Source organism: Podarcis cretensis (assembly GCF_951804945.1).
Source record: "Podarcis cretensis genome assembly, chromosome: 6".
NCBI classification, from domain to species: domain Eukaryota; kingdom Metazoa; phylum Chordata; class Lepidosauria; order Squamata; family Lacertidae; genus Podarcis; species Podarcis cretensis.
This window is the reverse complement of record NC_137175.1, coordinates 41,499,710-41,515,868: the sequence shown is the minus strand read 5'-3', so window position 1 is coordinate 41,515,868 and position 16,159 is coordinate 41,499,710. Positions and strand designations below refer to the sequence as shown.

The window sequence follows — 16,159 nt, the reverse complement described above, 5'->3', positions numbered from 1 at the left end:
TGCTATGTCAAGTGTGAATTGCAATAATGTTGGAGCCTTTCCTGGTCCATTGAATGATAATTAATGGACAAAGACTAATAGGCCACGCCTAGGTTCAAAGTTGAGAGGAGGATCACTAGCTTTTTGGACAGATCCTGAAGCTGAGGCTCCAATACTTTGGCCACCTCATGGGAAGAGAAGACTCCCTGGAAAAGACCCTGATATTGGGAAAGATTGAGGGCACAAGGAGAAGGGGACGGCAGAGGATGAGACGGTTGGACAGTGTTCTCAAAGCTAATAAAATGAGTTTGACCAAACTGCGGGAACCAGTGGAAGACAGGAGTGCCTGGCATGCTCTGGTCCATGGGATCACGAAGAGTCGGACACAACTAAATGACTAAACAACAACAACAGGTTCAAAGTTGAAAGGAGGACCAGTAGCTATTTTTTATCTTTATCCCCCAGCTGTAATGCAGGCCTGCTGGGCATTAGAGGTCATTATCCTTCGCCAAGCTAAAGGCTAAATTCCAAAAGGGAATATTGGAAGTTAAATGGCCTGCTGATTTTGGTATAATAAACAATTGCTATTTGAAATATACAATTCCCTAGCTGGTAATAAAATGCACAATGGAGGCCCAATTTTTTTTTTTTTAAAAAAAGAAATGTGTTAGTTGGTGCCAGAAACTAAACAAGCAAGAGGAAAACAGGGAAGCACACAATTCAAAGAGTATTCATTGAAAAAAACACTCCAACCCAGCTAAAAACAACCATGATTTGTTACCCAGGTAAAACCTTGTTAACTAGTGTGAGCTGATTACTCGAGCTCTCTGTCTACAAACTACTTTGCAATGCATAGTTCAGATAACTCTTTCTCTTTCTGGAAAATCCATTACTGGATTTTCAGTCTTACAGATGTGCTTGCTTGGCCTTCAGCCAGTCTCTGTACTTTGCAGCCTTGGGGGTAAAGCTCAGTTTCTTGGTTTGAGGGGCTCCAAAGGCTGATGGGTCAGGCAGCGGTGCTGAAGTCTCTTTGTCTCAGACACATTCACCCTGTACTTCCTGAGAGAGCCTAGCCAGATCACAATTGTCTTTCCCCAAAGAAGGGCTTCCTCTTCGAACATGCAACTTTTCTGAGGCATAACTTAAGTTTTTGCCTGATTCATGCTGTTGGGCTTTTAGGTAGTGACTTATTGCATAATGAAAATCAGCCAAGGAGAAAGGCTATCCAAATGGAGAGTGAATTCAGTAATAATAAAAATGTGTTTTTGAATGAGTGTGTTCATCTGAGCCATGCAAAATTTGCCAAGACTAGGAAGGGAGGAAAGAGCAAGGCTCAAGACTGAGAGGTCAATTGTAGAGGTCATCATAGGTGGTAAGGTAGAAAGAAGTGGGATAACCAGTCAAGAAAGAGAGGCAGAGCTAGAATACAGTGGGTGGGATTCAACTAATGAGTCCTGTCAGCAGATGCCTTCCACATGGACTTCTGCATATGCAACAGGGCTTTCCTCCCCACCCCCTGAGTACCCGCTATTTCCCCTGAAATTGGCTCAGGAAGTTTAGGAGAGGTGGGATCAGTTCATTCGGGAAGCCAAAATGCTTGTGCAAATGGAACAACCCACTTAGCATGATGTTGAATTCCTCCCAAAGAATTAGAGTGTAGACGAGAACCATGGACTGGATTACAAAGGGGGGGACAACCTCAGTGCAGGGAGACTCTGCTCATGATCCCTATTGGGATTCATTGCTTGGGAACGTAATAATTTGGAATAACTTCCACCCTATGGAGGAGTATGTCCAGCAGGCCATTCCACTGTGCAGAAACAAACCTGTTTTTGCCACTAACTGTATACTCTACAGGGAGCTGCAGGCATTCTTGGGTCCCTGGTGTACCTATTACAATACAGTTTCCAAGCATCTTCTTCACAACGTTTATTTAGACTGCATATATTTAGGTATCCACTGAAGAGGGTTTGTGTGTGTGTGTGTGTGTGTGTGTGTGTGTGTGTGTACTCTTATGTGCACACCTAGGTGAAGAAACCCTTAGAGCCTTTACTTTGTCAATAAGCATAGAACTGTAGAATTGTAGAGTTGGAAGGGACCCCAAGGGCCATCTAGTCCAACCCTCTGCAAAACAGGAATCTCAACTAAAGCATCTCACAATCTCATGCCACCCTGACGACAAGCCAGACCAAAGGCCTGTACATACCTTAGCTTCATGTGGATTGTGAACCCCTTGTGCCTCATTTAACTTCCCCTCGTGCAGCAGTTGGCAAGTTGTTCTACTGCAACTTTCAGGCCCAGCATGATCCAGATCCTAAGAAGCCATTAAGGTCTCAACAGGCTCTACCATTTTCTGACCTGACTACTCCCATCTGAGCAATTCTTTGCATAGTACAGAAATACTGTGTGTCTGGAAATCCTGTGGACCAGCCCACCTGTCCTCAGCTGCCAGGACAGTTATGTTGAGTTCACCATAGAGGTAAGCATCTGTGAACATTTCACTGGTAGCAGTAGACCTCTAAAGCTTTGGAGGGTGTATAACGTGCTTCTAAATGGCCTGGCCTCATTTGCCAGGTGCATTTGACCTCCAGTATCTCAGCTGACAACATATATAGATATTTGAATTCCTCGCTTTTATTTTACTTTTTAAGGTGAATGGTTTAAATACTGATATGCAAATTCATTGAAATGTTGTTTCTTTTTCCTGCAGAATGTGAACCTATTGAAGCAATAGCCAAATTTGACTACAGCGGCCGAACAGCACGTGAGCTCTCTTTTAAAAAGGGGGCTTCCCTCCTGCTTTATCACCGGGCCTCTGACGACTGGTGGGAGGGCCGTCACAACGGAATTGATGGCCTGATCCCCCATCAATACATCGTTGTCCAGGACACGTATGTTACCTCTTAAGACCATTGGGGCATGGTACTTGGATAAACAGGGCTCAGATTTAATTTTGCTTCTGAGGATGAGGATGTCTTGAAATGTCTATTCGCACCTTAAAGTATTAGGAACAAAGAGTTGGGAAGGATCTAGCCCGGAGATTTTCAAACTGTTTGTCGCAACGTGTTAGTGCGTCGGTAGCAGTGCTTAGTGTGAACACTCCCCGTGCTGCTCCTGGGACTGGAAAAGGGTTAGTTTAACCCCCGGTTCGCTAGTCAAACTGAATTACTGTGTCATGAAATTTTGCGTGTCTAAAAAGTGCGTCACTGACATCAAAAGTTTGCAAAGCGCTGATCTAGTCCAACCCCCATGCTTTAATACAGGATCTTGCAAACATAACATTCCTGGCAGATTAGCATCCAGCCTCTGTTTAAATACCTCCAAGGAAGGAGGGCACACCACTTCCCATCAGACAGCTCTAGCTGTTAGGAAGTGTCACCGAAATCTGCTTCCCTATCATTTCCACCCATGCATTCTAATTCTGCCCTCGGGAGCAACAGAGGATAGGTCAGCTTCATCTGCTGCATAGCAGCCCTTCAGATAATACAAGGTGCCTATCATGCCTCCTTTCAGCACCAGATTTAGGGCAGTGTGGGTGGTTCCCTCGCACAGGGTGCTAAGCCAAGGGGGCGCAACATAATATTAAAAGTAAAAAAGTTTCTAAAAAACAACTGCACCAAAAGGGATTGGGGGGATTTTGTCTTCACTCATATTACCATATTACCAAAGTCCGTCCCCCCTTAACCTTTTTGAGGCTAAGCATGCCCAGGTCTTCCAACTATTCCTCATAGTTGGTTTCCAGATCCCTCACTGCTGCCCTATACACATGCTCAGCTGCTTCATGTGATCATATGAAAATAGTCAACAACACGCCCCCCCCCCCCAATAAAGAGCATCTTAGTTTTACAAGCTACATTATGGCTGCTCTCAGGATCCAAGTACACCACCCAGCCTTTAAGTAAAGCATTAAAATGAGATCTTGTAATTTGAGAGCATTAAAAAAACCTGATGATAAAATTGTTCCGACTATTGCGACTTCTACTGTGGCTTACCTTGAGGATGTAACATAGGTTTTGTGGTTGTGGCTCTTTTCTTCTCTAGTGAGGATGGAGTATCAGAAAGATCAAGCCCAAAATCTGAAATAGAAGTAAATTCAGAGCCACCGGAAGAAAAGGTGACTGCCAGAGCTGGTTCCAACTGCCCAAGTGGGAGCCATGTTGCAGACATTTATCTTGCAAATATCAATAAGTAAGAGTTAATATCGGTTTTGTATTACTACCCTTTAATGTATATGTTGAGCATTGGTTTTTTCCTTTTGTTTAGTTTTGAGCTGTTGAACTAGTTTAGCTTATTTGTATTGTTTTATGTAAAGTTTTGTCGCACCGGGGGTATACTACTAGTTGCAGCTCTGACATCCAGGTCAGTAGGCCAACATTTCGCAGTACTGAAACACTTCCCATTTGGCTGCCAATAATGTTGAAACTGTTTGTTTCAATCAATCATTTATATTTTACATTTCTAGCCCACCTTCCCTTCAAATAACCCAAAGCAGTGTGCCTGATTCCTGTCCTGCTTTCCCCCTGTAATAACCCTATAAAGTAAATAACCCTATAAAGTGGGCTGAGGGAAGCTGGCTGGCTTCAAATCACCCAGTGAGGTTTGCAGCTAAGTGGAGAGTAGAACCTGGGTCCTTCCTGTTTCTGTTCTGACGCGTTAACCTTCATGGTGGCTTGTTATTATAAGCAGAGTGGAAAAGGTGATTTAGTTCAGAATGTTTATTTTGCAATTTCAGTATCCTTTCATTGCCTTTCTGGGATTCCTGTGTTGAAATGCAACTTCTATAACTCTTGATCCCCACCCACCCCACCTCCTGCTTCTTTTATGGTGACAGGCAAAGAAAGAGACCAGAGTCTGGCAGCATACGAAGAGCTTTCCGTCAAAGTGACAGCCACGGGCTGCCCAGCTCCCTGGGAGAACCAGTCCCACCAGGAGCTGTGGCCAGTTCACGTCCCTCCTCACAACCCATTATGAGCCAAAGTCTCCCGAAAGAGGTACCAGATGCATCTTCCATCAGTGGCCATGGGAGCCTCAATTCGCTCAGCCGACATGCCTCTCTGAAGAACAGGATAGATAGCCCCCACATCCGGAAAAATGTGACCACTGGAAGGTCAAAGAGCTTTAATAACCACCGGCCCATGGACCCTGAAGTCATTGCACAGGTAATAAGAAGCTAGGCCAGGTTGAGGTAAGATGGGGCTTAACTTGCATACAGTGGTAAACCAATATCTCCACCCCATGTTACCCATTCTGTTAAAAAAAATCTCCTTTGTGAATTTTGATGTTGACTATTCACTAAAACATCCATCTAATACTCAAATATGTTCCAGCTGTTCTGTGAATGTTGTATATTTAGCAACATGTGTTATTTGATATCAATATTTTATATTTTGCTTCAGTATTTGCTTCAGATCAGGAAGCGTCCCCTTAGAGGTGATCAAAACAAGTCAAGTTTTGAATTCTGAGGTAACCTCTGAATTTTTAAAATTCGAACATTTAAATTTCTGTTCAGTTCTAAAACATCAGCTCGGTTTGTGATTGCTGCATGCCTAGTCAATCAAAAAAGCATGGAACAGCGCCTATGTTTAATCAACTTGAGACCAATTTCCAAAGATTCATAAGGGTTAGAAACTACCTGCATCAAAGCATCCCAGTTAAGATGCATTTGATTGAGAACCTTGGCCACATGACCAAATTTTGATCACATGTGACTCACTTAAACTTTGAGAGAAGACTGATTGTTTCTGCTCTTCACATGTCCATGAGGAAATTGCTAAAACGTAGAAATGGATAAAGCCATGGGAATTTAGTGCTCTTAGTTTAACCCATAGCAAAATACTAATGGCAGAGTATGTTTCCTGTTAGTTTTAGACAGTCTTCCCCAATCTGGTGTCCTCCAGATGTTTTGGACTACAACTCCCATGATTATGGTTTTAGAAAACATAAGCAGTTTTCATAGGCAATGTAGAACAGAGGGATCTGGCTAGATTCCTGTACTTTGAGAAACAGAAGTCCTCTAAGGTAAGCAGAAAGCCATTTAACTTTGTCTTTTTCTGCTCACCCAGGACTTTGAGATACAAATGTGAAAGGGACCACAGACTGTCTAGAACTCCTGCATTTTTATATGGTGTATACCTGTTCCATTGAGTTTTATCATCTTGTATAATACACTCAAATCTCTTGCCACCCAAGGGATACACCTTGGTGAAAAGTGCATGGAAACATACCTGCTTTAACACTATATATCCTTTTTCCTACTGTTCTGTTTCTACAGTTGATAATGTTGGACCTTGCTGAAACTAACAGTCAGGGAATGAGGGCCATAACACCATCATAACCACTCTCCCCAGTCCTGTTTTTTATCTGAATTAAAAATCACATTTTATTTCTTCACTGTATGCTCTTTCCACTTATTGTCATCATCTTCATCATCTAACTCTGTTTCCCCTAAATCATTTGGGATAAATGTTGGCAAAGGCTTTGGTGAAAACAGAGCTATATGCAGTGTTAATATTCTATGCTTTCAGGAATCTGTGTTAGAATCTCAAAGCCCAGGATTTTTGAAAAACTGAGTTTTTGGTGCCTCTGTTTTGAACCCACAGCCCAGATCTGTGAGTTTGTTTAACTGCACTTAGAGGTTAAGGGATCATGAAAAGAACACAACAATCTATCCTGTTTCCATGGAATTTTTGTAGTAGCTTTTCTTTTGCTTCTCAGTTTCAGTCAGTGATAAGGAGCTACCTTCAAACAAAGCACATCTCATTGTTTCTGTTGGCAGGGATAGGGGATGGTTTCACTGGTGTGTACACAGCTGTGGCTGGATGTGGGCGCTGAGACTTTTAGACTATGTTAGCGTAAAGCCATCATGTGATTCCCCTCCTCCTCTAATTTTTGAAATAAGCACTGTTTTCACAGAAGCTTGATAGTGCGACATTGGTCCAGAGTGGAACACAAGCCCACAAAAATGTGTTCCTTTTGACCACTAAGGAAGCCTTGCATAATTTTTTTTCTCAGTTAACTACTCCATAGCCACATAATGTGTTTTCACCTTCTAAAAACCGAGCGGGGAGTTTCTCTTCAGTGCAAAACTGGTTCACTACAAAAAAAATCATCTCATTGTGTCTGCAGTTGCAGAATATATTGGAAATTATTTGTTTAAATCTGCTCGAGACTTGAAGTATTCTGCCAGTCTTCAGAAATGACAATCCATCTAAGTCTGTCAGTGCTATGCTATGTGCTCAGAGAAGGTTTTGGTTCTTGGTTTCCTCTCCAACTGTAGGTGTACTGCACTTACATGCTTGGCCAGGTCTTCTGCTTTTCACTATGTGATGAATCTGTCAAAAGCTCACACGCACTTGAATCTCATATTTCAAAGTTAGGCATTCCAAGAAAAGAAGTTAGGCTGAAACGGGGTGAAGGAACTCACTAGGCTATCAGATGCTGCTGTTGTTTGAATGTTTGGCTTTTATACCTCCTGGTCGTGTGCAATTACTTTTATTTCATTGTTTATTCTGCCTTAGGGCAGGTGTATAGAGATAGAGATAGAGATAGAGATAGAGATAGATACACACACCACTCACTTTAAAGGGGGGGGGAAACTATATAACCACTTAATTCTAAAGGGAAAGAAAGAAACTCTATTAAAACATCAGATAATAAAGTCCCTTCGAATACTAATAGATAATTCCTTGAAGCCCATTATCACAGCATCCAGAAATCGGGTCTTGGAAATAAGCAGGCACACATTGTCTTTATCTGTTGTTCCATGCCACCCATTGGGGTGTGGGGCATGAGACAGATTTCTTTTCCTGTCCAGTTATTTGTTGTAAGGCACTCAATATGAGCAGAACCAACCACCAAGTCATTTACCATTTGGGCTGCAATCCTGTGCCCATCATGCATTCTCATCTCACCTGTTTCAATAGCATATGATTCATGCTGGAGTTGATGCTGAACTTTTCATAAGGCATTTCAGATTCTTGGACACCACAGATTGGATTGTAAATAGAGGTCACCATTAGGGCTGGATCTTGGCTATACTAACCAGCCCTGAGAACAGGATCTAGCTTCTACAGTTTCTGCCTTGTCTATAATACATATTGTGGTCCTCTTCTGAAAAGCTGTCCTTTTCCCTTATGGTGCATTTCCTCCTTTTGTTTATATGAGAAGGCTGCATGTGGGTTATATCTTTTTGCAATGCTTTGAATGACATATAGCAGCCTCTCTTGCCTTTCAGTTAAATTCTGCTTTTATCCACCCTCCTGTTTTTGCCCTTATGTAATTTATTGTTTCCATAGGGAAATACACTCAATAAAAGAAAAATGGGCTGCATTAAATTAGAGCTCCCCTTTCATGTACTCTCAGGTGTCATTTCAAACAGTGTGAGCTACACCTCTTGCATTTGACACCAGTATCTCTGAAATCTGTGTTTTGCTTTAAGATCTTTTCAGACTGTGATGGGAGGAATCTGGTTACCGTCTTTGGTTCGTCCTCCTCCTTGACTGATTTACCTCCCTGTGTGCCTTAAAATGCCTATGAGGAAACGAAAATGTTGTAGCCAAGATGTGAGTCATGGAAACGCTAAATCATTTGAGCTCTCCAAGAATCATATTGCACCAGTCAAGGCCACATCTACAGCTGAACTTCTAAGCAAACTTAGGTCATGATCCAGCCAGGATCTTAAAAAAAAAAAGGGCTTGATGCTTGTTCCTAATTGTGACCTTTGCATTATTTCCTGCATCTTTCATGTGAAGCAAGAATGAAGTGTCATATAAGCAACTTTTTTCATATATCTTTTAAAAACACTTTAGAATAGCAAGGGGCTTCAGTGAGGAAATGCTGATATGTGTCATGTTCCAGATTTAGAGTTGCATATTGCTCATTTGCCACATAGTTAGCAGCAAAATGGGTTTCTACTCTTTTTGAGGAGTCTGTTTTCTCAGGCATCGTTCTTGTTCCTCTTATCCATCTCCTTGCTTTCCAAGCTATTATCTACCAGTGTTTCAGTCATTTCCTACCAGCCATCCGATCAGGGAAAAGGTTTAAAGAAAAGTGTTATTACCTGGAATGCACTCTGGACTGAAATTCCGCAGCAATTTGTCTTGAGTACCACACATAAAGCCAACATCCCTACCAATGATAAAAGGCACCAAGCTCAGAATAAGATCATAGAGGCCTCTTGGTTTGCTGTGCTCTAGTTCTTAAGGTTTGAAAGAGAAGGCAATTGATGATCGGAAAGGAAGGAGGATATAGCTCCAGTCCACCCATGCAGCTTTATGAAAACATGTATAATCTAGCTAAAGTCTTCAACTCTAAATGCAATAATTTTTTAGTTGGTTGGATGCCTGGCCTCATACAGTTAGCAACAGGCTGGTCCTCTGGCCACATAGTTTCCCACCCTGTCCATATTACCTTGCAGGGAAGGGTGATAGTGGGACTGGTCATGCCACTAGGAAGAGATTTTCCATGCCATATCATTCCTCTTACGACAGGAGCAGCATCTGCCACTGTCTGCTTTTGCTTAATATTTTTGAGACACCACAGAGAATTAGTCGAGCTGTTTTCTAGCTCCTTTAATTGCTTCCAACATCTCTCTTTTGCAGGATATTGAAGCTACTATGAACTCTGCTCTGAATGAGCTGCGGGAGCTGGAAAGGCAAAGCAGTGTGAAGCACGCGCCAGATGTTGTCCTGGACACCCTGGAGCCGTTGAAAACCTCCCCTGTTGTGGCCCCCACCTCGGAGCCTTCCAGCCCATTGCATACTCAGATCCTCAAAGACTCTGAACCAGCTTTCCAGCGGAGTGCCAGCACGGCAAGCGACATTCCCTGCGCCTTCAGGCCAGCAAAGTCCGTCAAAATGGCCGCCCCGGTCAAACCTCCAGCAACCAGGCCAAAGCCTGCGGTTTTCCCCAAAACAAACACCACAAGCCCTGTGGTTGCCTCAGCATCTCAACAGTCTACTGACAAGTCCTGTACTGTCTGAACTTGAAAGCCCACTGTGAATATAGCAATTTTTTTGTTTTGTTTCAGATGAGGGGACCCTGTTAAGGAGTTGTTAGAAATTTCTATTTAATTAGTACTGAACTTCTGCTGAAGATTAGTTTGGAAGTTACCATCGCCAGGGATTCTCCCGACAGGGAAGCCCCAACTAATTAAGTCTCATTTTGCACCTCCCATCACCTGTGATGCTAGGACATCACAGCTCTGTGTAGCCTGAGACATAGAAAGTCTTGTATCAGGTTGCTGTGAAATCAGTGAGGAAAAGGCAGAACTGAGTGGTAAACAGTCAATGCCTTGTTTGAGTGTCTGGTCACTAAGGGAAACCGTCAGGGTCATCTTTTAGAGGTTAGCGGAAAAGACTTCTGTGCTTCAACCACTACAGGGATACAATACAATATTGTTCACCCATGGATGTTTTTGATCTCACTGGTGTAGATGGCCGGGTATGCCTGGGGCGTATTTTTGTGCACTATTACAGTGCATAATGGTGCCACACAAGGTCAGGTCAGTTTCCATTACAGCCTGCCTCATTTTTTTTCAGGGGTACATGTTCTCAGACATACGTTTTCTGTCCTGTGTTTAAAAAAGAAATCATGAAAAGTGCACAAGCTTAGCCTTGGTTTAAATGAGGCATATTACATGCACATATGCATGTGTTCATTTAAAGTTAAACTGATATTGCAGGGGAAATAAAGAGCATTAGAGCTTGCATGGTTAAACATCCCCTACTTATATCTTTGCTTGGTGCTTCCAGATCTAAAAGCAGCGCAAATGCTTTTGAAATGAGATTTTCAAACAGTGTCTCTAGAACAGCCTCTCTGCACTTTCATGGGCACCCAGGAGACAAAACTGAAAACGTAGGTTAAATTTTGAAAACCAGCTACTACTGATCAGTCTTTCTCTGTCTCTCTTCTGGCATTTCCAAGTGTGTACATCTTTAATCGTCTTTGCAAAATGAGATAGTTTCAGGCCAACCACTCCAGTTCTGAACAATCATAGACTCAAGATCTGGTAATCCTAGTTAGCAGCTTGACCCTGCTTGTCTCTGTCTCTCTCTTCTCTGCCCCACATCCCACCCCCTCCTCAGCTTGTGGCTCAATCTCCTATGAGCTTCTGATATGGCAGCATAGGGCAAATAAATTAAAAGCTGTTGTGGGATGTGGACATAGTCCAGTATTCAGCATATTTCTGTGCCAGGTCACCATGTCTATAAGTACAGACAGTAAAATGAATCATCTTTACATCTGGCATTTACAGTGCAATTGTTCTGAATTCCAACAGACTGTATGGACTCGTGTTTGCATTGAATGGGAATATATTTTTCAAGAGGGTAACCATTTTAAAAAAGAAGAAATGCAGACTTCATAAGCAACTGGGAATTTCTCTGCTGCCTCTATCACCACCAACCAAAGGAACAATGAATTAATATGGATTCCATCACCCTTCTTTGATCCTCAGCTGAGGGCAAGATAAGGAACTGAAATGTGTTTTCTTTCATGCGCTAGGTCTGAACTGCAGTCTGTTTTCTTGTGGTTTTATGAATGAAATCGTTGGTATTTGATATTTTAATAGAAGCAAAATACTTAATCTTATGTAAACAAAATTGCAGTAGTCTTCAGATTAATCTAAGGTTGTTAGTCAGACATTTTCTTTTAAGCTCCCTACAAGTTAGGGGGAAATTGTGTTGTTTTTTTAAATTATGTCTAAAAAGACTTGACAATCTCACAAATGGTGGTAGAAACAAAACCATGTAAAATGTTTTTTGTCTTTTTTTAATGGAGGGGCAGTTCTGTTCCTTAACATTTTACTAGCTGTTGCCTTTTAAATACACAGACATCACCCACCCACCCACCTCACTCCCTGGTATGTGTGTCCACATTACCTCTGCATCTTGGACCTTGGCCAGCTCAAGTGAAAGACCTGAGCGCTGCAACCTGATCATTCATTCTCAGGATGGGACAGACTTCTAATCCAGGAATCTTAATTATTATTGCTGCTTCTGCTTCTTCTTTTTTAAGAGAATAGTGTTTCACTCAGGCAAAACTACTGTTTTTTTTAGTTTTGTAAGTTCATGTTAGGGTTGCCAGCTTCTTGGCCAGAGCAGGGCTTCTGTGCCTATAGCAGCAACACGACAGTTTAGTTAGGTGCAACCTTTCCCTTTCCTGCAGCACACTTTAACTACTGTCATTGAAGGCACATGGGGCTCCCTTTAGCACAAGGCATTAGCAGGCCTAGTGTTATGTCGCTACCCAAGGTGGGGTGCAGGGATGGAGGCAGAATTTATTCATAGGAAAGCTATTGAGCACATGCTAGCAATGCCTTATTTTGTCTAGGTTTTATACCATGCCTTGTACCAGTGAAGGGCATGCCGGCCACCCAAGGCACATTGGAACAAAATGAGATTTCACGTCTTCAAAGTGTTTTGGTATATGGGTGCAAACTGGCAAAAAATAATGATTAATGGCTTGATATTTTTATGACCTTTCTGTATATAACTTGCTTTTTTTTTCTTTTTTGGCTGAACTCAGCACTAGGGAGGACCTACTAAAAAGGAAGTAGAAATTTCAAAGGATGTACACCATATCATATGCTATCCAACCGGAATTTTAAAACATGCACCATGATCTATATTGAACATGTATATGTGAAAACAACTTTCCACAGGCAAGCTCCAAGGAATGTTCAATTTTTTTAATATTAAAAATATTGCTTAAATTGCTTAGTTTAAAATCTCTAAGTTAGGCAATTTGGTTCAGTTTCTCTTGTATAGATTTTCATGCCCTTGTGCTAATGGAAAGGGCACTTCCCACATATCTCTGGTACATGAATTACTGTGGTTAGGGCAGTCTTTGCCAACCTGGTGTCCTCCAAATGCTTTGAACTACAACTCCCATCTGCCCCAGCCAGCCCACGGAGTTGCAGTCCAAAACATCTGGAGGGTACCAGGTTGGCAAATTCTGATTTAGGGCATATCTACATTACAAACATGCCCATACACAACATACAGATACTCAGGTTCACTGGAAAGAGGGCATTACTTAAAAAAAAAAAAACCAACAACACCAAAACCTGATTTTAATGCTGTAGTCCCATTCAGTTTCCCGGGAATCTGCACTGAATACAGTGGGACTTCTTGCCAAATGACCCTGCAGAGGATTGTTCTGTTCATCTGTGGTTTAGATATGCCCATAAAATGCAGCTTCACCTACCAGCGTGAGATACAAAGCCAAAAGTCGATGTAATTTAGTGTCTTAGGCAAGACCAGCATTTAACAAATAGATTGAGGTAATACGTAGACATTATAGAGGGGAATAAAAGCATTTTAGCTGACAATCTGGAGTTTCTGTACTTGTAACTTGGCAACTAAATTCTTATTTCTTCCAGCTGACCATAGAATAATGTGTTTCACTTACTGTTAAGCATCTCACTTTCTTTCAAATGGTGGTTATCTAAATGCCCCTTTCAACCTCTAGGCTCAGATACACATGCTAATACATTGAAATATCACACCTTCACACACCCACACACCCCAATGCTAAAACATCGTGTTTCGCTTATATCTCTACTGACTGAATGGTGAAGCACTGGATATTAAATAACACTGTGATCATGAACAAATCTATCCTTTACATACTTATTGAGGGGGGCGGGTATCCCCCCAAACCCTCATTCTCTTACTAATATACAATTGTTTGAATAATATTCTGTTCAGGTAACATCCTGCCCCACCCCCAATAGAAAGTAGAAATGCCAGATGTGAAACAAAGCAGGGGCTTTTGCTCTTCCTACAGCCATGGCCAATGGCATTTAGCTTTCTTTTGATGAGCCTCTACAAAGGTTGGGCCCCCTGGCTGGGCGAAAGTCAGAATTTCCCTGAAGCCACCATTGCTGCCCACAAGGTTCAGTCCTCCAAAGATTTATGTCTCTGCATAACAGTGCATATCGTCCGTATCTGTAACTCTCTGTAACTTTTCACTTGAATAGAGCACTGTTATTTGAGACCAGCACAACTGCATCTCAACTGTCTTTCTGACACTGATTTTGGGCTGCAGGTGACATTAGTTGCCCATCTTCTCCAAATTGCTCCCCCTATTAATGATCTGAAACAGGGGGAGCATACCAGGGAGAAGAGAGACCCTCCACAGTTGAAACCCCCCAGTATCATTCTCCCTTTGGAGTTTGCTAGGGAGCCCAGGGTCTCTCATTTCCTCTAACATGTCTGCCTCCTATGCCTTCATCTGGTCTGCTTCTGGATTGTTTAAAGAGGAAAGGGAAAGATTTTGTCTGATCATATCCTTCACTGGTTTGGACTTCGCTCCCAAGGTGCTGGTATCTCCCGATTCTGGTATCTGGCCCTGTTGCATGGAAAACACTAGAGCCTCATGAATGTAGCCATTCTCTTTGATAACAAATTTTAGCTGACATGTTTTCTGGGTCACAGTCCAAAGGGCTGAACACCTTTCAGCGCTAATCTTTCCTTTCACTGACTTTTCTAGGGTATAATGTATACTGTGCTTTAAAATACAGCAAGCTTTCAGTAGGGTAGCTACAAAACTATAATGAAATACGTACCTAAGACACAGGGAGGAAACTGAGAACCAAGTTACTCTTTGCCTTATAAGCCTGCAAAGTCATATATGAGACATGTTTACCTGGAAAGTCTCTGGCTTGAGTGTCTTTTAGGATGCAATTTCTCAAAAGAGCAACACGTACGTGTGTGTCATGCAAATGGTTTGGAGGTAAATGTGGTGCTAAATTGGCTCAGACATGACTAGGAAAGATGGGTCCTAAAAATTTGTATTCCTGGGGAGATTTCTGCCTTGCTTATAGCTTTATGAATAGCTTCTAGAAATGTTTTCCCACCTCAGATAATTATGAATGAAGCTTGGACCGCACAATGCTTTGGAAAAGTCAATCTTGCCTCTCTGCTGCATAGCGCACAACCAAATATGCACGTGCAGTAGCTGCTTTTCGAAGGTTTCAACAACTTTTCCTGTTTGAATGCTTAAATGCAAAAGAAGCAAAATGTAATAGAAATTTCCATCATAGTTGATCTGGCAAGCATGAGGGAGTCTATTTAAGGGTCTGGGTTAATGCTTCTTTAAAATAAAATAATAAACAATGTGTGAGCTTCCAATGCAAATATTTCCAATTTTTTTATTAAAAAAATGCAATCTTAGAATCACCTTTGAACCAATATCTTTTAGGCTGTGTTTTCTTCTGTACAAGTGAGATGGTCTATATGATGGAAATAAAGCTTCAAGTTATAGTGGCACTAGCAAGATTTCTCTCTCTCTGGAAGTTGAAGGCTATAATCTGCCTAAACAGAGCTTCCTGGATTGGGCTCTGTTGGTGCCAAATTGCTAGAGCAATATACGTAAAATATGAACAGGTGACGTAAAAGACAGTAATCCATGTAGCCAAAATGCTAACGCATATATATATATTTGAAAAAGGAATGGCAGTGATGTCTTTATTCTACTGTATGTAACACAGTTCAGTTGCACAGTCTAACAGTCTTCAATTTTTATGTTTTAAAATCTAATCCTGCAAAGTCAGGTTTGGGTCCATTCAGTGCATTAGATTATATGGGTTGTTGTTTTTAAATTAACAACTGTTGTTTTAATGGGTTTGGAATGAAATGTTCTTGTTTTAAAAGCAATTTTCCATTTGTTTGTTTATCTTCTACACCAATCTATATATATGGTGTATATATTTTCCTTTCAAAGTAAAAAGAAAAAGAAAAAAACCCCAAGCGAACTGTAAAATTGTACTTTGTATATATACTACTATGTACAATATTGGAGGTACATCTCTTCTTTCTTTTTGGTACAGTATTGTACAGTATTAGAGGAGTAAATGTGTTGGAACTGTTAAATCCGTGCTGAGGGGAAACAAATATATCTGTTGTCATTAGCAATAGTTTTGGAAAAATAAATGTTTGGGTATGGTGGAAGTGCTGGCCTACAGACAAACCTGTCTGATGTCTGTTCTGTGTGAAATATGTTTGTTTATTTACTATTACATTCACAACCCACCTTTCCTCCAAGGAGCTGAAGGTGGGATATGAGGTTTTCCAGTTTCCCATTTTATCTTCACCCCAATCCTGTGAGGTACATGAGAGCAGAAGAGGGGTTGCTGGATCAAGCCAATGGCCCCTCCAGTCCAATGTTCTCATCATGT

The 16,159-nt window shown here is 41.6% G+C and overlaps 1 protein-coding gene across 8 annotated transcripts in view; it reads left to right on the top strand.

The window, feature by feature from the left end:
• SRGAP2 (SLIT-ROBO Rho GTPase activating protein 2) overlaps window positions 1-15,951 on the top strand; it is a 215,113-nt gene extending 199,162 nt beyond the window's left edge. For 7 of the 8 annotated variants that reach the window (XM_079978969.1, XM_079978967.1, XM_079978968.1 and 4 more), the window contains 4 exons: window positions 2,690-2,870; window positions 4,021-4,167; window positions 4,811-5,138; window positions 9,579-15,951. In XM_079978969.1, coding sequence (XP_079835095.1) covers window positions 2,690-2,870; window positions 4,021-4,167; window positions 4,811-5,138; window positions 9,579-9,959 — 1,037 coding nt within the window. In that variant the 3' untranslated portion in view covers window positions 9,960-15,951. Of the gene's footprint in view, window positions 1-2,689; window positions 2,871-4,020; window positions 4,168-4,810; window positions 5,139-5,375; window positions 5,443-9,578 lie in introns of all 8 variants that reach the window. The other variant, XM_079978970.1, reaches the window with a different exon arrangement.
• Window positions 15,952-16,159: the final 208 nt, after the last annotated feature.